Consider the following 22,063-nt stretch of genomic DNA (forward strand, 5'->3'; position numbering starts at 1 on the left):
CACACATAGATTTCAAATAGTGTCATAAAATAAGTTTTTGCTTTACAAAAATACCCTCCCAGAGTTCTTCTCAGTAACCTTAGAGAGCAACATAGCTAAAAACACCTGCAGCGGAGGGAAGGACTCAAATGTACCCAGTGTGACACAGATTTAAAACACGGTCGGATCATCCCAAGGAGTACACAATATAAATGCTTTATTGCCAGCACAGAGGTTCTTTTTTTTTTTTTTTTTTTTTTTAAAGTAAATTAAAAGAAATAAATCTTCATTTTCACATTCTATATTGCAGTTCAAAGGTAACTAGTTGGTTAATGGGTATGTTCACTTGGACGCGCTACAGGAGAAGAGAGGGGCATTCAATGGAAGAACTCAGAAAGCCGGCATCTGTCAAGGCATCGGGCTGCTGAATGCACTTTCATTTGTAAATAACAGCAAGGAGAGGTTTCTTTAAAACATCATGAATACACAAGGGTTATAAATAGAAAACTGGTGCAGTTAGAAAGCGGAAGGCTATATATACGTTGCCCATTCTCCATATACTCTAGGTTATGTTTGGTACTTTTAAATAAATGATCTTCATCTAGGTTAGAGACTGGTTTGGAGGTGGCGGTTGGAAAGAAGGCAAGAAGTTAACACAGCAAACTGGGGGATTCACAGGATAGCATAGGAGTGAAGCTGGGAGAAGGAAGCTGGCCTGCTTTGTGCCTCCCCCTCTGTAGGCCGAAGCTTGCTTGTTGAGAGGCAAGAATGGTGTGTGGATGAGCCACGGGGTGTGACAGAGGAGCTCTTACATGGCAGTCGTGGCACACTGGCATTCTGCAAACGGAGAACACCCTCAGGCTTGGCCAGGCTTTCCAAGTTGCTGCCAGTGCATTCAGGGCATGTGATTTGGGCACAACAGGCCTGAGAGACACCTGCAGCAATAGGAGGTACAAGTGCTAGTGCACTGGGAGCAGGGGTGCAGAAAAAGTGATGGGTTCTGACTACAGAAAGAATTCACAGGATAAGAACTATCAGAATTGGAAGCCAAATTATTTCTACAAGGAATCCAACCTGAGTAACTTCCCAAGCCTACTGGAATTGTTTTTTGGTTGATTTTAAGATAAGTTTTGGAAAAGATATTATTCATTTAAAAAAACAACCACTCCTTATACCAGAACACCAATAAAGAATTACACACACACACACACACACACACACACACACACACAGACAACAGAAAGCTCAGAAGCCATGAACTACACACGATGCCCTCTCATCTGCACTGTCCTGATCTTCTTTCACATGTGTTATTTATGGACATTAAAAAAAAAAACAGGTTGGGTCAGGAAGATCCCAAGTTCTGACCATGCAGAGGGTCTGAAGTGCACCAGCTCTTGGCATTTCCAGTCTGGTCTGGCTCTTAACTAAAACCATTTCATGTTTTACTTTGAAGAAATGGATGACATGAAATGGTAATTTGGCTGCAAAACCTTGGAAAATTGTTCCTGGTCCAAACATCTGCCCCAAATGAGCTCAGCTGAGAGCTCCTCAAAGGAGAAGGAGGGGTGGAAGGGCAGGGAGAAGCTGGAAGGAAGAAAATGAAGCTGGCGCAAAGGCCCCTCTCTGGAGAAGGAAGTTCTTTGTGACAGCATCAAGGAAGCAGCTCCCTTACTCCTCTGGATGTGCCCCACAGCTCCGCCCCCTGCCTCTGCCCCACCTTCCCCCACGCTTGGTATCTGATCCCCTGCAGAGTGCCTAGAAACCTGCCCAGCTGCTTTGTTTCAGCCGTGCAGCGACCTGCCTGCTACATGTCATCATCTCAATCTTTAAAGAAGGGCCGTGGCTTGGTTCTATTCTTGACAGCTGGGCCCTACAGAAAAAGCGGAGGGAGAGTGGTGTGGGCCGGCCTTCGCCTTCCTCCTTGGCCTTCTTAGGAGTTCTTCTGGGGGATCTTTACTGTCACAGTCTTAACTTCTGAGTACTCTCGCAAGCCAAATTCTCCCCTGAAACACAGAAATGAGCAGAATCAGATGCCGGAACACAGGAGCCATGGCAGCGTGGTGGCGGTAGTTCTAGAAAGATGCAGTTTGTCACCTGTGACTACCTAAGGATTTCAAATAAGAACTCCTAATGGATGGGACATCAGGCCTTCCTCTGAGAAGCAGAGAAAGCCCTTATCTCAGGTGCAGTCATCATCTCTCAAAGGATGATTTTCTTCCATAATACTACACAGAAATGCAGTGATTCCAGCGACTCAGAGAGCCAGGCCCAGGGTCAGCTGTGGCCAGAGGGTGCAACCTGGGCTGTGCTCCTTCCTGGCTGCGCAGCAGGAGCAGTGGCAGAACCAGGTCCCTAGGCTCCCAATGCCTTGGTCCCATTCCTCCCTCAGGCAGCACTGGTTCCTCAGGAAGGTGGTGTGCTGTCCTTCCCTAAAGCCCTACTCCTGCACACCCTCTAGACGTCCCTATTCTGATGGTGTGCCTAGACCCTATTCACTGCAACAGAAAGAAAAGGCCGAGATTCTCAGAGGAGGATCCTCTCTGCTATTCTAAATTCCTTTGCATTATTCCTTATATTCAATAAACAAGACTGGATACCTAACATTGTACCATGGAAATGCAGAAATCATTTGCAACATCTTAAAAACAATCCTGAGTAAGTACTGTCCATAGTCTCACAGAATCAGAGGAAGGATTCAGGGAATAAAAATAACCAATTAAAAAGAAATCGGGGACTGTTAGTAAGCTTTCTCCTTAAGATTCTTTTTTGCCCACAACCTCTGATCTGGGTCAGGACTCAAAGATTGCCAATCACTTTTCATTCACTGAGATATTACTATGGGGAGCACTATGGTGGGCTCAGGACAAACGGAACTAAATAACTAGTTCCAGCCTCTGAAGAACTTGCAGGTGAGGGAGCTAGGGGGAGGCGAAGACGGGGCACAGCTGTTCTCAGTCCTCTGGACATGCTCCAGAAGCCTGCTCGCTGTGGCCCTCCTTTTAATTTCCACCTTGCCTTTATTCCCTCATTTTCACTTCATTTTAGTTGCCTTTTTTTATTTCATTATAAAATCAACATGTTCTGATTTTTTTCTTTAAAATATAGAAAGTTTTTCCTCTCTTCTCTTTGAAGCTCTCCTCAATGAGGTTTCTCCTGACAGCTCAGGGAAAGGAGCTCCCCAGCTCTTCTCTTCCAAGAGTCCTCTGCCACACCTCCACCAGGGTGTCACCACACTGGGGAAGCTTCAGGAGCACCTGTCTCCTCTCCAAGCCAGAGCTCGCTAACTTGCTTTCTGCCCCCACCACACATGGTCAGCCTACCAGTGCCTGTCACAGAGAAGGCACTCGATGTCTGTGGGAGGGAGAAAGGAAGCAGGGAGGTCTCACTGTACTGCCCTTCTCCAGTTCTGCCTTCTTGCTATTAGGTCTCCACCAGGAGAAAATGAAGGAACACTCAGATGTGTCTGAATATGAAAGGATGAAGAAAGGTGCTCTTTTCAAATGCTCAGTTACTACAACTGGGCTTTAGAAGGCAGACCTGCAGTAAATGGTTCCTACTGGTTCCTTTCAGGGATCTGATGGCCTTACACAGGCTCCAATCACTGCTGCTGATCCTCTGAGCCCTGAGGGCACCTGAATTTACAAGGCCTCCACCCTGGGACATCAAGAGCAGTCCAGGAGAGTCTGGGAAGCATCCTGTTCTCTCTCCTCGCCTACACGGTCATTCCACTTAGAGGAATGAGGTGAACAAGCTGGGACTGCCATACTCATTACATGATTCCCTCATTAACTCCATGCAGGCCTCCAGTTCCTATGTTACCAGCTCGGTTCTGGCTCTCTCTGCGTTTTTCCCTGCCCTTGGGCAATTCTGAACTGTCTCTTCATCAAGGACATCAAGGACGTCATGTGTCTCCTGTTTGAAGTGAGGTTACTCCCTTCTCATTTCCTGGCTTGTGCATGCACTTGGGGCAGACCCTGAAACACACTTTCCTCCCTCTTAGATCTCTAACTAGGTTGGGACAAATGTAAGAAGTCTACCCAGTAAGAAACTCGTGGTAGCTTTTGGGCGTGAATGTTGGAATTTTGGGGTGCACGAATCAGTGAAACCTGGGTGAGTTTTTTCCTGGTTCCTGGGCAGGAATGGATGCTCAACCACTTCCGGAACAGCAGGGGACTCAGATCTGCTGTCAAAAGGACTGCCCAGGTGTGCAGGGCACCAAGGGGAGCCAACCAGGAGACTTAAGAGTAACTGAGGCATCATGGGGCAGACAAAGAATCCTGCAGCTGGGGTCAGTGGACAGAAGCACCAATGGCTCTGTCATTAACTGGCTGAAGGACCCCAATGAAGTCACATCATTCTCTTGGGGTTCAGGCATCTATCTCTCTGAAAGCAGTTCCTGAATGTCAGCGTGCAGAAGCTTGTTGAAACTGTAGGTTCTTGACCTTCCAGGCACCAAATATTGTTTACAATAAGTCTGGAGGGGAACCCAGGAGACAGGAATCAAGTGGTCATTTGGCCCACACTTTGGGAAGCACTGCTCAAAGCACTCTGAAAGCCCTGAAGGTTGGATTGTTCAGCTGTTTCACCGTCTCACTCTAGAATTTCTTCGCTGAACTTAAATTCCGTGGCACAAACAGTTACATGGCTAACAAGGAAGAACCTCACTGCTGCACAAGACAGGCATCTCACCGCTGAAGCACCTCCATCTCTATGAGGTCACTTTAATAGCTGCACAGCGTAGGGCACAGACTTGCCTGCTCCTCACCAGCCTAGGTTACAGTCCCTAAGATAACCAAATGTGGCATTCCCAGGGGTGGGGTGAGGAAAAAATGTCAGATTTTGGTAGCTCCCAGCAAGCCATTTTAGGAATCACTCAGATTCACCCACAATACAAGAAAGAATTCATTTAGGGGGTGTGTGTGTGTATGTGTGTGTGTGTGTGTGTATCTCCACACTTTTATTTGTTGACAGCAGCATTTTTCAGAATGAGGTCCCAAGACCACCTGCATCAGCATCATTCCAGAAACATTAAAAGTGCAGATCCTAGGTCCCAGGCCAGACCTATTGAATAAGAATCTCTGAGACTAGCTTCCTGATAAGCATGCTTAACAACCTTACTCCCCAGACTGCAGGTGACTTTTGGTGTACATGCACACACACACACACACACACACACACACACACATACAACTTGAGAAACTGATTGAATATCCCTATCATGCTTCTCATTTTCAAAGCCTGTATCTATAGTTTCTAAAATGCTAAGGTTCATAGCTTTCTTTCAGTTTGTGACACATATTTTATAGCTTGTATTTTACCAGCTTTCATTTCAGGAGGAGCTTAAATGAGGACGGAAAGAAAAGGATGGGAAGAGAGAAGCAGGGAATCAGTTGGGCAGGCAGAACTGAGAGAAATATGGCTCAAATCTCACCCTGGAAAGGAAGCCAGCCCATCAGACAACCTGCAGAGGGCAGCCCTCCCCACAGCTCTCTGGGAGAGCACAGAGCTCCTCAGGCCTCCCTGAAGCCTGCGTCTGGCAGTGCCACTTTCCCTCTCCGCTCCTCCTGCAGGTGGGTATGGAGTCTACAGGTCATGATACAAACAGTTCTTCCAGATGGAAGGTTAAGTGGAGTTTCTGGGGAAATCAAATGAGATGTAAAGGTACAGGTTCTTTTATTTGAAGTGTTTCCTACCATTCTAGATCATTTAAGAAAGAGAAAATGCATTTGGGGATAAGTAGAGACAAAGAACTAGGCCATTTATATAAGATGAATGGGTCTCATCAAACAGCACCCTTTCTTCATTATTTTTTAACAGCTGTGGGAAGGACACATCACTCCCACACCTAAAAGACAAGTAGAGAGAAGCTGTTCTTCAGTTTCTTGGGCTACTGTTACATGAGGTTCTGACACAGCCAAACAGTCGTTTTAGCAAGGGGACATTTCTGATGGGAATATGCTAGACCAGGGTAATGTCACAAGCCTGGATTCTGGCAGGAGGCTTGCTCATGATGAAGGATGAGAGTTAGCCTGGGAGGCTCCATCAGCCAGCAACCATTTTTTACAAGTATATTTTATGCCGGTGATTCACCCTGTTAATGATCTGTAACAAAACAGTCAGTGCAAGCAGCATTCCCAGAGCCAGTGATAGCCCCAACATTTCAGAGACTGGATAAGGACAGCTACAGAGGCAGGAAATGAAATAACAAGCAGAGTACATTTTAAAGCATAAAAGTGGAAAGTCTTAGCCACGTGAGAGTAAAGAAAAGATACCTAGAATACACAAAACCTTCACCCAAGCTGAAGGAGAACCTGTGTGAATAGGATCCAGACCAGTTATGATTCTGGCTGGGAAATCAGTGTGGGGGCATTGAAGCCAGAAGCAAAGGATCTGAGGAGGACAGTTTCTACCTGGCTGTACCAGAGACAGAAGAGAAGTTGTGGCACTTTCTGGGATTTAGGAAAACGTCTGTCAAAGCAACTGGTTTGCAAAGAAAAAGAAGGGTCACCTACCTCTCACCTGCTTGAACACTAATGGCAGCAGATGACACCTTCTGAAGGCTTGCCAGGTATTGCTGGTGCTCAGGATATTTAATGCCAACACTTAACCCTCATAACAAACTTCAAAGGCAAAGAGCCTCATCCTTACAGATGAGGACACTGAGGCTTGGGGAGATTGAGTAATTTGTCCAAGGTTACACAGGTGGTAAGCAGTGAAGCCAGGATCTGCATCTGAGCAGTATGATTCTCAAACTTCTCTTGGACTCAAAGGTATCTCTATTTACAGGAATAATGGTTGGAGGCTAGAAGAATCAGTATCTGAAGCATGCAAACCTCTGTTCTAGTCTGAAGGTTTCTGTGCACAACCCCCAAATGCCATGCTTACTTTTCATAATGCCTTTACCCTTCCTTCACTGCTAACCTTGCTTTACTGTCCAAGTTCAAATTTTATTTTTTTCCTTCTTCTTCTTCCTCTTCCTCTTCCCCTTCCCCTTCTTCTTCTTCTTTTTTTTTTTTTTTTTTTTTTTTTTTTTGGTACTAAGGATAGAACCCAGGGGTGCTTTACCACTAAGTTATATTCCAAGTCCTTTTAAATCAGAGACAGGGTTTTGCTCTGTTGATAAGTCTTGCTAAGTTGCCCACACTGGTCTCAAACTTGCCATCCTCCTGCCTTGGCCTCCCCAGCTACTGGGGTGCACCACTGGGGTTGACAACTTTCTAACCTTGAAAACACATTCTTCCCTCTCCATCAACTCAAGTGTTCCTCTCCTTGAAAGGCCAAAGAGAATCCCTATACAAGATCATATCTAAATGCTTTTCAGCCTTTTCCACCAGTTCACAACAATCCTCCTCATCCCTGAGCTCCTCTATCACTTCAGTCTTTCCTTGGATTCTTCTGCTTGCTTCAGTGTTATACATTTCATTTATCCAACAATGTTTTAAGTGTCTTAAAGAGCTGCATCTCCCTCCTGAACACCAAGCACAGTGCTCTGTGCAGTTTGTGCTCAATACTTACTTACTAGTAGATTGATCATGAACCAAGTATTCCCCCCCCCCAAAAAAAAGCTTGTATTCAGGAGTGACAGAAGAAATGAACATGGAAGAGGTTCCATTTTGTCAGTCATAGGATTTAGAAATAGGGATCAACTCCTTTTGAAAATGAAGGAAAGCATTTTTTTCTTTTTCTGGATGGGGTATGTGTCAGCTCAGGAAATCCCTGGCTACTGTTCATCCACCAAATGCTCAAAAAATTCATTTATATTGAAACCTGCACTAAAATCCCCCTCAGGTCTAATTTACTTCTGCTATAGGGCTATTTTTCAGGTCATTAGCATCTCAGGAGGACTGTCAGGCTCTGATTCTGTCCCTGAAGAGTCCCTGTGTCTGGCCTACATGATTCCTTGGCTGGATCCACAGGAGTTAAGGACATTAAGAGTTACTGAGATCTAGGCTGGAATCTCAGATCTGCCACTTTCTGTCTCTGTGACTTGGGCAAGCTACTCAACTACTCTAACCCTTAGCTCCTTAGAAACATGGTGAAAGTTGAATGAGACAATGTTAGAAAAGTCAGCATCAAGCCAGATAAACAGCAAGTGTTTAATTAATGACAGCTGCTATGGTGAATGTCTGTATCACCCTAGAGTTCATATGTTGGAACCTGATACACAATGTGAGAGTATTAAGAAACGATTAAATCATGAGGGCTCCGCCCTCAGGAACAGGATTAGGAGGTTTGCCCATTCAGCCACGTGAGGACTCAAGGTGCCATCTATGAGGCATAAACCCTTCCCAGACACCAGATCTACTGATACCCTGATCTTGGACTTAGCCTCCAGAACCATAAGCAATATACTTCTAATGCTTATAAATTATACAGTCTAAGGCATTTTGTTCTAGCAGCCTGAATAAACTAAAACAATACCTATCATTCTTACTATAAAATCCTTCCAACTGGTCTTCTTTCTTTAGTCTCTGCCAAAACACCCTTTATACTCTAGGTTATCTTGGCCCTAAAATCTCTAGTAGCTTCTCAGTTCCCATGGAACTTCCTTTGAGATGTGATTTAAAGCAATCTTTCCATTTGTATCTTCAGTAGGTACCCCCTATTGATACGAGGCCCTAAGCCTGCAATCCCAAACTCAAAGAACCTGTCAGGACTGGGCAGGTGAATAAGCGAGGGACCTGGGAGAGGACAACAGGAATGGTGGCCAACATTCACCCCATAAAGCAATAGGAATTGTGGGAATATGGCAAACTGCAGAGCTCACACCTCTGGTGATTCTCTTATGGGGGAATTGAAACAAGAAAGAAGTCTACATTTTATATGAGTTGGAGTGTTAGTTGAAGATTTTAAAATACCATGAAAGCAAAACAAAACATTTCTGTGGGCTGCCAGTTGGTGAAAGCCTACTCCCCAAATTTGAAATGTTATTTCCTCTGTGATGTCTTCTCTGACTCCATCAGACAAGACTGACTTTTCCTCTACATTTACAAGATGTCTGACATACTTCCATAATAGCCCTTATTAAACAGAATTACTGGTACATTAATTTTTCTTTGTTCCAACTTAGCATAAGGGAGTCGTGTCTTACTCACTTTTGTACCACATAACACTTAGCTTATAGTAGTTTATCCTCACCAAAATATTAGTTTAGTGAACAGATGAGTGTAAGAAAAACTATTTTGTGAGTGTTGCTCTGTGCTGATATTCAAAGCCCCTGCTTCTCTGCAGGCATCAGCAAATGTGACACTTACATTTCTCTCCCATTTCCAGACATCTTGAACCCTCCAAAGGGGCTCTGGGCATTTAAGGCATTGTAGCAATTGATCCTGAAAGAAGAAAACATAGTACTGTTAGTATGAATTCCACCTGCAGAGAAATAATCTCATTGGCATGATATTTCTTTCAAAAGTTATAGTTTTTGTTTCTTTTCTCCAGATAAAAAATTTATTTATAGTTTAAAATTTACTTTATTTCTGATCTCACCAATAAGAAGTATATCTCTTCTCCAGTTGAAGTCTCGATGTCCTTGGTATTCCCCATCCTTTCAGAAGATGTCTATTTTACCCAGTCTTCTGATAACACAAGGCCCTGCTGTAACCTGAATGTAGTTTACCCCAAGGATTCATGTATCGAAAGCTTGGTCCCTAGGGTGGCTGTGCTGGGAGATGGTGTGGGGCCTTAAAGAGGTGGGGTCTAGTGAGAAGTCCTCAGGTGACTGTGGGGCTGCCCTCAGAAGGGTTAAGGTAGTTCTGTGCTCCCCCTGAGTTTTTACAAGAGTATAGCTCTTAGGTTGTTCTAAGATTGAGCCAAACACCTGAATTTTTCTCTCTGGCTTCCTGACTGGCAATATGATCTCTTCCTCCCACCTGAGCTTCCACCATTGCCATCTGCCATGAGGTGATGCAGTCAAGAGTCCCTGCCATACCTTTTGAACTTGCAGCCTCAAAAACTGTGAGCTAAAGAACTTCTTTTAAAAATAAAGTTGGCCTGTCCTCAGTTACTCATTATAGAAAAGCAAAGTAACACAAGCCTCTATACCACCAGTGGAATTTTGTTAGAGACAGTACAGTGAGATTGCCTTTGATCTTACCAAACAGTCCCAGCTTGCATTGCAGAAGACACTGTGAGGGCCTTGTTGATGTCATTAGTGAAGACAGCAGCAACAAGGCCAAAGTCTGAGTTATTGGCTCTTTCAATAACTTCGTCCATAGTTTTAAACCTTAGAATTTCTTGCACAGGGCCAAAGATCTACAACAAAACAGTTTGACTCAATGAGGCTGCTTTGCCATTCATTTATCTGTTTTCCCCACTTTAAAGTAAGTTTACTCTGCCTTTATCATTTAAATGACTAGTTCAGCCACATGAAACAGTAAGCTATCCCAAACTTCCCCAGAATAAGATTATGTAAGAGTCTAACCTCAGATTAAACATCCACTCTCCTAACCTCCCTGGCATCACTTGATTCCACTGTAGTACTTGGGGTGTGCTCTGTAGGTACAGAACACTAAGTGGCATTCTCCATGATCCCCTAAACACTCCTCCAGCACTGAGGACTACTTCTCTGCATTAATGGCTGACCTGATCCTTATCTCTCACCTGCATGGATGTGAGCATACTTGGATAATTTCTTTGCTAGTTAACAGCCTGGTCCCTCATCCTCGGGGGAATTGAACTGTTGTCAGTGTATTATTGAGGTGAGAGATAGGTTATTGTTATTTTGCTGGCTAATAAAAGTCACAATAACATAGCACACACTCTGGCCTGCATCTAGCCTGCTTGCCTTTTGGTTTAACTTTTTCCTTGAAAGTGAGATTTTTATAGCCATGTTTATTGCCATTGTGAAATGTCCAAATATAAAATATAAAGTTCTAAAACTCTAAAACTATCTACTAGACATGCCCTAGACACGATCCCAAGAAAGACGTGACTTTTTTAAGAACACTATACCTCTTCCTTGGCAATCCGCATATCATCAGTGACATTTGAAAACACCGTTGGCTCAATAAAAAACCCCTTTCGGCCCAGTCCTTTGCCTCCACACTCCAGCTTGGCACCCTCGGCCACACCACTCTGGATGAGTTCCAGGATCTTGTTGTACTGTTTCTTATCAATCTACAGGAGAAATCACTTCATGACTCAGTAAAGTCTTCCATGAAAATGGACAAAAAGCATGTTTTTAAGAGCTTCTCATTTATGATTTTTTTTCAAAATTTCATCATATCTAATCAAATCATATGAAACTGATATTATTACTAACTTTTGACAAACTGGAAAGTTTGTATGGTTCAATCCAATGTATGAAAGATTCCAATAAGGCACTGCCCTGATGATTTTGACTGATCTGAAGTACCAGGTGAAAATTTAGTAAATAGTTCAAAATGATGGAGACATTGAATAATTTATTACTCATTGTTTATATAAGGAAAGACTGACTTCTATAACCAAATGAATGGGTAAGCAAGTTGTATTCATACTAAAATGACAAAAAAAAAATAGATAAGTTAATATATGGCCTCTTTTGATACTGCCACATGCCAAATTCTACTAGGGTTTATTTTTTAAAGAAATTCCTATTGTGCCTTTAGAGGAGAGGATTAAAATTAAAGAGTTTGGGAAAACTTCCTAGTCCAAAAAATAAGACCAGTCTTCCCCCAACACCGATAGTTATCATTCAGTTATTATGGTAAATAATATAAAACCTATATTCATCTGAATTTGAACTGCTTAGCTATAACATCGATCTCTTCTCCAATGGTCACCAAGTTGAGATGTTGTCCTTAACCAGGAAAACCCATGCTCTAGTGGCCCAGATGAGAACTGGTTCAGATATCCCTCTACAACTTCTGTGATATTCCTCTACAAAAACTGTAGACCTGTCTACGGATTAAAACCACAGTTCCATTTCCAAATACATCATGATGGTTATAGTTAGCCTGTTCAGGAGGGACATTCATGGCCTTCCCAACCCACCACAGTGTGTGATGCAATCAGAGTAAGAGATAACCATACGGTCAAGGGAAAAGTGAGCCAATCCTTCATTCCTACACATTTACAAACTACAAGTGATCTCTGCAGACTAACACAGGGTGGAAGAGAGAATCCTTGGCATCTAGTAAAGGATAAATGGCCCTGGGAAGGACAGCCACCCTCCCTGAGAGTGGCATCAGTTGGTTGTCCTGAAGCATAGCAGTTAGGAGGACTGGGACTCAGTTCTAAGGTCAAGATCCACCTTGTCATGCCGAGGAATTTCTTTAAAGCTGAGAGACTCCAAATCAATCCCACAGTTCAAAATATCCTTAAGACAACACTAATCTCACAGTTTTTGAGATAAAATTTAGTCAGGGAAAGAGAAGCATAATAAATAAACAATCTCTCAATTGCTACATTCCTGCTATGAAGACAAGGTGAAAGAGTAAAGAGGTAGCAGAAAAGAGAAGCTGTTGCCTTGGTGGGTCCCACTAGAGTCCGCTGTTGTGGTGCTAGCCAGAGATGAAGTAAACAAAGAAACGCTTATTATTCCTCTACCTGAGGACCCTGCTCAGTGGTAGGGTCAAAGGGACTCCCTACTATGCGCCTCTTGGCCCGCTCCACACTTCTTCTTACAAATTCTTCGTAGATGGACTCCTCCACAAAGATGCGAGACCCTGCAGTGCAGCACTGGCCTTGGTTGAAGAATACACCCTGGTGAGCCTGCTCCACAGCATAGTCCACTGCAAGAAAAACAGCTGTGCTTCCAACACTGCTTTGCCAGCAGAGGGGCCTGTTCATGAATATACCTCCCTCGCCTCTCCAAGGCCTCGGGTATAACATCTTGCTCACCATGGAGCATAATAGTGATAGCTTTGGATTGAAAACCCAACTTAGTTCTAGTTCTAACTAGACCCTGACATTACTTGCTATATGAACTTGGACAACTTCACTTCTTTGAATCTCTTTCTTGTTAAAACAGGGATTGGATCACATCATTTATAACACTCTGCAAAAGGGTGAGACAGAAATGTAAAGGTATGAATCTGCCCAGTGGTAAAAAAATGTGATGGAGAGACTAAGGGAAGTCATTACAGCTGGATGTTGTTATGCATGATTATAAGTCCGGTTGACTAGATCTTTCCAATTTAAAAAAAAAAAAAAACAAAAACAAAAAACAAGAAATCAATATTTTAATGTGCAGTTTTTGTTTTTTAAGCATGGTAATGCTTAGACATGTTATACTCTGCATCTGGCTTGTGGAATGCCAATTTACAACCCCTAATCTACACGGTCTTGTATGCCTAATTAGCATTTTGGTGATTAAACTGTAATAGCAATGGATCTTTCAAAGACACTACATTTCATCTAAGTTGACACTGAATTGTACAATAGCATATGATAATTCTCTCATTCTCATCTCATACCTAACACGTTAAGACAGTGTTGATAAATATGGTGTGTGCAAGTTGCTAAATGACTGACTGAAAACAACTGATGGCATGACAGTGGAGTGCCAAAAGGTATAAGAATTTTGATCTTGACCAACAGTGACTAAAGCTGAACTCCACAAATTTCAAGCTGGGGCTACAATTCAAGCAATCTGCTTTGTTTTCTGACCCTCCCAAGTGGTGGAATTGGGAAGCAGCTCTGTCTTAAGGATGTAAAGAAGAAAAAAATGACTGAATGAAATTATGCACTTTCCTTCCCTGGAGAGCTTTTCAAAACAGAAAGACCACACCTGTACAGAATGGACTAGATGGCCTCCTTCCTAGAGATACAGGGTTTCCTAGGTTACTTGAAGCCTCTATGAATTCCTCCAAAGTCTATTCACTGAATTGACCTGAGTGTGTTGTCACCACTAGCTGAAAGTCCTGGGAGCAGCAGAAAGGGATTAGGATGACTAATCAGAGAAGACATGGAAAATACTGGTAGGGCTAGTGAAGAATTTTTTTTGAGGTGCTGGGGATCAAACCCAGGGTTTCACACATACTAGGCAAGTATGCCATCACTGAGCTTCATTCCCAGCCCTAGGATTTATTTTTAAACACCTACCAGTCTTCAGGTCCAGTTGAGAAGTTTTAGAGTTCTTGAATCTAGGCAGAGAGAGCTACACTTTGGGTGTTTAGAGATTTAGAATATTGGTTCTTCCACTATATTCTTCCTATCAGGCCCTCACCTCTTCTACCCTATTCCTCAATGTCACAAAGTCAAAACAGCTAAGAAAACGAACTCTGCTCAGCACTCAGTTGGTAAGAACTCTTTCCCCAATATTAAGCTATTTTTCTCCCCAGGATATCTTCATTACTGTTAGCTTCAAAGATATTTTTCTCTGTGTCTTGCAAGAGGAGAAATACAAAAGAGCACCAAAGGGTGATGTGCTGGGACATGTATGAGATCCGTGATTGACTTACAATCAGCATCTGCAAAAATAATATTGGGACTTTTCCCTCCAAGTTCCAGAGTTACTCTCTTCAAATTACTTCTTCCAGCTGCTTCTTGAATAAGCTTTCCAACCTGCAATAAAGGAAACGAAGAGGAATTTTGCACACCATACTGTTGAGGCAGTCAGCTCTGGGCAAAGCCAGTTCTGAGCAACAAAAGAATGCAGCAGGAGCTGATGTTAGAGGCAAAAGAATCCACTGAAAGACACATGGAGGGCTTTCGTGGTCAATTTGGATGACAAGATACCTAAGGCAGTTGGGATGCAGTTGAATATCCATGCTGAAATTTACTGGAGGGCTGCTTTCATTTCATGATGGAAGACACAAGACAAAGGGAGTTAAATCTGGAAGCTTAATCACTGAAAGATTTCTCTAAAGATAAACAGCATGCAAAATGTGCCTAGAGATTTCTATCACTGTATTGTGGCCTTTAGCTTGAGACTCTGGCCACCAGAAAAAAGCCAACTGGCTCCACTAGAAAGACATAATGAAGATAAAATAAAGTGTGCGTGTATCTAAAAATGCCAGGTATGTTTTTCATCAAGTGGTCCAAAGACACTATTGATATTATGCCTCTGCCTCTACTTAAGGCTATGGTAAAAGGTTTCTAGAAAGCAGAGAATCTGTCTCTATTTATGCAATACTATAAGTGCCTATTTATCTAGAATCCAAGTAAACAAGAGGCTGAGTTTGGAGAATGCATTTGCCATTGACTCACATGTATAATGAAATTTAAAGTATCGAATTGGAAACAGGGATGCACTACCCAGAGCCCCTGCTGAAAGAAGAACGCAGGATTGCTGTCAGGAGAAAGTCAGCAGCTGCCAGCTCCGTTAGGGTCAGTTGAAAGGAGCTCCCTAAGGGGATGCTCCCCGCCCCCAAGTGGTCCACATCCAACACATAAGGGGGCAGGCCTGCCCTTTTAGCCCAGCACAGGACACCTCTGAGGGACCACATGTGTTCTGCCATGCTCCAGGTGGCTGGCCAAGGTGATCTCATACCTGCACTACAGTTCAACTTTCCCTTGTGTCCACTCCCCTTCATCAGAGATCCTTAATCAATACCTTGCATCTCAAACACCTCAGTAATCGTTCTGGGAGAAGTAACCTATAACAGGGTGCTACTCTACTTGAGAGCAGAGGTATTTTATGGAAAATGTTGAGCCACCATATAGCCCATACAGACAATTTGGTCTTATTGAGATAAAAAAAAAATGCTACTTATGTCTGGAATTCTACTGAATATTAGATATTTAAAAAGCTTGGAGAAGAGAAATGCCACATTCATGTTTGGCTCCCCTAGCCTCTTCTGCAGGAGGACTAGTATGTCCTCAGGCAATGAAGAGTTGTGGTAAGGAGAAAAGACTAGAGCCAGACTGCCTGGGATTGTTATTGGCTTGCCCCTTACCAACTATTTGACCTTGGGAAATTTATTTAACTTCTTTGAACCTTGGTTTCCTCCTCTGTAAATGGGATTACTCATACATCACTGGTGGGACTTCATATTAGTGCAGCCACTCTGGAAAGCAGTATGGAGATTCCTCAAAAAACTAGGAATGAAACCACCATTTGACCCAACTATCCCACTCCTTGGTATATATCCAAAGGATTTAAAATCAGCATACTACAGTGAAGAAGCCACACCAATGTTTATGGCAGCTCAATTCACAATTGCTAAGCTATGGAACCATTCTAGGTGCCCTTCAACAGAAGAATTGATAAAGAAAATGTGGTATATATACACAATGGAGTATTACTCGGCCATAAAGAAGAATGAATCTATGACATTTGCAATGAAATGGATGGATCTGGAAACTATCATGCTAAGTGAAAAAGTCAGTTCCCAAAAGCAAAGGTAAAATGTTTTTGCTGTATGTGGAAGTTAACCCACAATAAGTGGGGAGAGGGGAAGAACATATTCAATAGATTAGACAAAGGGGAATGAAGGGAAGGGGGACAGGAAAAGGAAAGAGAGTGGAATGAGCCCGAAATAATTCTCCTATGTACTTATATGAACACACTACAGTGAATCCCACCATTGTGTACATCCCGAAGAATGGGCTGAATAATTATATCAAAATAAATTCTGTCATGCATAACTAAAAAGAACCAATAAAAACAGAAAAATAGTATGTACATCAAATTTAGAAATGTCCTGAGGATCCAGTGATTTAACAAATGTGGCCGGCCCTTAGAACCCAGCCTGGCACAGAGTAAGCGCACATACATGCAACCATGCACAAGTGTGAGAAGCTAGAGGACTCTCTTCTCTCAAGTTCACTGGAGAGATATCAAGGTGACTTTAAGGACAGGTACTACTGGACTTCCATATTAGGTCTCCTCCAGATCTCTAAAACTATACACGTATATTAACTGCTTCAGGAAAACACCAGGAAACTCTCTGACCTCCCTCTCCCACACCTCTATCAGTCTCCACTGTTACTCATTAGCTGGGTTAAATGGTTTTGTGTTCTCACTACAATTCTGCCTCACTGTAAAAGTTTTCTAGAAAATATAACCTCATTCAGAGAAAACTATATATGGCAGGAAGGAGGAAAATGTTGGCTTCGAAGGAAGCAGAATTGGTTTCTTGTTTTGCAGAAAAGTGTTACTGACTGAAACGTTAGGGAATGCTAACATCTGGTTTTAAAGATTAATGTCAGACTCTGCCCCACCAGCCAAATTGCCCCTTCTCTGTCCTTGCCAGCTTGGATTTCTTCTATCTCCAGGCAAACTCCATAGGAGATGGGCTCAGTAAATGCACAGTTTTCAGACAAACAAACACATTCTCTCTCTTTCAAGAAGAAAATATGTGTTCACAAAAGAAAAAAAGATCTGGTGGCCCTCTGCTCTGATAAGAGAACAATGGTAAGTGGAAATTTTGAGTAGAGCCTGAAACACTGAGTAAGGCAGGAAATTCATACCTAAGGATAACTTGAGAATCAGCAACCCCTCAACTCATGCCAGCAGCCAGGGGATGCCTGAAAATGCTACTGCCTGTTCTTGTGAGGAATTTCAGTCCCTCTTTTTGCTCCATATTAATTGATGTGGACACACTTTAAAGTCCTAGAAAGTAAGCAGGTAAGTGCTTTCTTAAAGAAGACAAGTGACTGGAATTCATGAACATATTGTTCACTGCAAAAGTCCATCTATGGCAGATACTGACATGCAGTAACTCATTTATGCCTCTCAAAACCCCTATGAAGTAGGTATTATCTCATTTTAGAGATGATCATATACACATGTTAAAAATTAATGAACATTATAGAGTAAACCATCTGGTCAACAGCAAAACCGGTTGGACTCAGTAGGTTGACTCTAGGGTCCAGGCCTGGGGTCACTCCCTCTCCTTCCCTTCCTTCCATCCTCCTTTCTGCCTCCCTTTCTATGTCTACTGGGCACATAACGTGTGCCATGTACCACCCAAATCTTTCCCTTGCACTCTAGATTGATTTGAAAGGAAACAGGTAAATGGCCTCTTAGAGACACAAGACACATTCACAAATTGTCAGTTATAAAACTAATATTAAGCCTTCAAATTTACATTTAAGAAACTAGCAAGAGCAAGGGGAAACCATGGGTTCACACACAGTGAGATGCTGCGTAATTGTGTGGGGTAGGTAAAGAGTGCTGGCCCCGCTGGCATGCTTTTCTCTTAGCCCTACTCCATGACATTCATCAGGTCATTCCTATTTTGCCACTAGGAATGTCATCCAATGGTTATTTTCATGACTACAGTAACTACACGAAGATCTCATTCAGTCCATGGTCATCAGAAACCTAAGGAAAACTTTCCTGTGGCAATGCTTTGCCAGTCTTTCCTTAGAAACCAAATTTATGCTAAACACTGCAAGGCAAATCTCAGATGAATAATGTCTTTCCTCTTCATTTCTGGACAAAGGTCAAATTGCAGCTCAGACTCAACAAAGAACTGGAAGTGTTAGGCCATAGCAGAACCACTTCCATCTGAATTGGCTTGAGGACGGAACACTTCTGAAAACCCCAGTTTTCACCAATTTCCCTCATTAAACATATATTCATAGTTCTACTATGTGCAAGGTATAATATTGGGCTTAGTCCCTTACCAATAAGGAACTCACAGCTAAAAGGGCTCCTAGGTAACCTGGCAGGTACTTAACAAGTGTAGCTGGCTTTACGATCCACTTTGAAAAGAAATAATCTGGATCTCATTTAACATTAGATCTGAACAGATTAAAGTATAGTTCTGTAACATTTTGCTGTTACCAGAGTCAGACCATTCTGATCCTTACCTATAGAACTGAACTAGAATGCAACAAGCTTCATTAATTACAAGGTCAGGCATTACATCCCTTCCCATGATTCTCAATTTTCAGGTCAAACCCTCTTTAGAAAATATATTACTTTTCATGAATTCTCCGAGAGTGGAAGGAGGGTAAATGACCCCAAACAGGAAGCATTTCCCATTATCATTGCCATGAAGGGGACAAAGTAAATAGATGCAACACCAAAGAGGTGATTCTTACCAGACAAAGGTAATATGTTTAAAAACAAAGAGCTCAGTGAGAACTGATTCTAACATGTTTGCTTACAAAATAGAATAGGTCCAGGCTAAAATGTTACTTATACAAATCCCATTCAAAGGTTTCCAAAGTCAAAACATATGGGATTAGGGCTGGGGAGATAGCTCAGTCAGTACAGTGCTTGCCTTGCAAGCAAGAGGCCCTGGGTTCGATCTCCAGTACCGCAAAAAAAAAAAAAAAAAAAAAAAAAAAAAAAATATAAATATATAAATATATATATACACATATATATATATATGATTAAAATTTAAGAAAGAATATATTATAGACATAAAACAAGGTCTGGGATTGACCAACACTTAGATGCAAAAGTTTAAGTGTGGTTGCTTGGGATGTGAGATACACCACTCATAGCTAAAGCATAACCATGTGACCAGAAGGTAGGAGCGCATGGTGACATGAAGGAGACTTAAAGGTCAAGATGATAGAGACAGGCTTCATGAAACTAATGCCTCTTCAGATGAAACAGACAATTTGCAAGATAAAACAGATAGGCATTCAGTTTGAGAAACCAAATCCTATATATAACATGAATATAGATTTTAACATAATGGCATAGAGACTTGGTTTTGAATTCCTCATCTTTTTTTTTTTTTTCCATGAGAAAAGGTTTCACAATGTACTCCTATTATTCCTTCCATCCCATCACTGACAACCTGCCTGATTATAACCATATGTAGGTTTATGGACTACACTTTGGCCCATAGGGGTCAGAAGACCTATGCTACAAATACGACTTGGCTCCTAAGGAACCTTCGATTTAGGAAAGTCACTTCATCTCCTCTGGTTCTCAGCTTCTTCATCTGCAAAATAAAGGCACAGGCCAAGTAGCAAATTTGTTCCTTTTACTCTGGTTAATTCGAGGAGTTAAAAAAGATGGATAGGACTCCTGGGACCCCTGCTCACTCTGAGAGTCTGTCTGCAATTCTTCCCTGTTTTTCTTGCCTTAAGGAGCAGAAGTAGCTTTTCATAAGATACCACAGCTGCTCGGAATGGTAGAGAACCTAGTCTGTTTTTAGTTTCCCTGCACAGAACTCGTTATGAAAGAGTAAGTGATAGTGTTCCTATCATGTGGTTTCTCAACTCTGCACTCCCTGCAGAGCCTCTCAGTTTAATCTGTGTACCCCATACAAGCAAGGGTGGTGAACTGGGGACTCCCCAACACATAATGAAACTGGGCTAATTCTCAGCAGGAATACTGGCACAGATCAACTCTGACTCCCATTTTCGTGTGAATAGGCTTCAAGATTGATATCAGGGGCACCCCTGAAGAATCACAATGTCCTGGAATCGTGTTCACGGCACTTCAGCAGTGCAGGGGAATGAAATCTGGCTCTTCGCAAGGAAAACAGAGATATGATTGATACCTTTATAAAACCAGAAAAATAAATCTCTATAGAGATATTAGTAAACTGGTTGAAGATGCCTGTTTTCTGCATGTATTTTCATTTCTTGAAAATCTCAAACAGACTGACTATACTTCTTCCCTCTTCTTCTTTCTAAAATTCCTTTGTTATGTTTCCTGGTTTCAACTGTGGTGAAAACAAAAGCCAAAAATATGTGAATTGGGCATTTCTTGTCTTTGTGAAGTACCCAGAAATGAGCCAAATTAATCTGTTCAGATTTTCACTAGCAAGTAACAGGACCAAGGCATCCTTTAAGTGGTACTAGCAATTTCAAGACTTTATCTGTGAAATGTGGAGTGTAAAAATCAGTATAACCACTATATGGTTCCAGCCTTTTTTCCCTACCATTCACCCACCCACCCATCACTCCAGTCACACAAAGCCACTTGCCTTTCCTGGAACACACTTCTGTGTCTTTGAATAAGTTGCTTCCTCTGCTCAAAGGTCTTTCCTTTCCTGGCTGACTTGATAAACTAATTCTTCCAGACCTAACTCTGTACCTCCTCTGAGAAGCTAGCTTATTCTTTCCACTCTCCCCACAGGGGTTAGTTTCTCCTTCTCCAAACCCACAGTGCTTTGCACATAACTCTTGCCCTGTACTTATGAGCTATCTTTCTCGTTAGATTGAATTCATCAGTGGAGAATCTGTCTGGTTCATTATTTTCTGTGAGTGTACACAAAAATCTTGAATAACATTTGTTGAGTCAATGAGCCAGAGCATGATGGTTACTCTTACAGCCTCTGGAAACAGGGGTACAGAGATGACAGAACACGATGCCTGTCCAAGGTTTAGCCTTATGGCAACTAGCAAGAGGATCCTGAATGTTCCTCTTCCTTATCTTTGGCTTTAATTTCCTCACCTCTAATGCAGGGGATGGCTCCACGGGTTAGAACACTGGCTGCACGCTGGAATTCCCGGGGCACTTATGCTCTTTTCTGTCTGGGATTTACCTCAGAGACTCTGAGGAGTGGAACATATAGTCATGGTTATTTTTCAAAAGTTCCCAATTCAAATGGGCCGCTAGTGTTGAGAACCATGGAGTCAATAAAATCTTTAAAGGCATTTCTCTCAAACTTATCTCTTTAAGCTTCCATCATTGGGTACAGTCTCCAAATATTTAGTATGATTGTTGAATGAGCACCTATCCCATGCTACTTGTCTTCAAAAACAGTATTTTATTTAATGTTCACAACAGAGCTGGGAGGCAAGAATTATTACCACATTTTATATTTGGAAAAACACAGGACTCAGAGAAGTCAAGAAATGAGCTGGGGACAGGCACCCATGGAGTAGCAGAGCCAGAACTGGGCCCTGGAATGCCCACATGGAGCCTCCAGCTCTTTTACCTCCACCACAGCTTCTCTCTGTGGTCACTCCTCTTCTCTAGATCATCTGAGGATTAGGCCCCCTTGCTCTGAGTGGGATTCTAACAATTAAGCACACTATCTATGAATAACTTATTACTGTACATTTAGTCTCCTTTTGTTGTATAAGACTATTTCAGAAAAATTTTAAAAAATCAATATTCTGATTTCTTGGTCTGCTTTGAGAGGAAGAAGCATGGAGTACTCAGGTCAAAGATACTAATGTCCCATCAAATAGGCAAGCTAAAGAAGGTGAGCACCTTAGAACCTGTTCATACTCAGTCTGAGCTTAGAGGAGAGAAACCTATTGCAGAATCCTTGATTTGGCATAGAGA

General features: G+C 42.3%; 1 protein-coding gene across 3 annotated transcripts in view; it reads right to left on the bottom strand.

Moving 5' to 3' along the window:
• Positions 1-207: 207 nt before the first annotated feature.
• Positions 208-22,063, bottom strand: part of ALDH1A2 (aldehyde dehydrogenase 1 family member A2) — a 164,932-nt gene continuing 143,076 nt past the window's right edge. For all 3 annotated transcript variants that reach the window (XM_079125921.1, XM_079125920.1, XM_079125919.1), the window contains 6 exons: positions 14,367-14,469; positions 12,511-12,695; positions 10,933-11,097; positions 10,076-10,233; positions 9,237-9,311; positions 208-1,985 (listed from right to left, as the gene is read on the bottom strand). In XM_079125921.1, coding sequence (XP_078982047.1) covers positions 1,913-1,985; positions 9,237-9,311; positions 10,076-10,233; positions 10,933-11,097; positions 12,511-12,695; positions 14,367-14,469 — 759 coding nt within the window. In that variant the 3' untranslated portion in view covers positions 208-1,912. The remainder of the gene's footprint in view (positions 1,986-9,236; positions 9,312-10,075; positions 10,234-10,932; positions 11,098-12,510; positions 12,696-14,366; positions 14,470-22,063) is intronic.

The sequence above is a fragment of the Sciurus vulgaris genome (assembly GCF_902686455.1).
Source record: "Sciurus vulgaris genome assembly, chromosome: 2".
Taxonomy (NCBI): domain Eukaryota; kingdom Metazoa; phylum Chordata; class Mammalia; order Rodentia; family Sciuridae; genus Sciurus; species Sciurus vulgaris.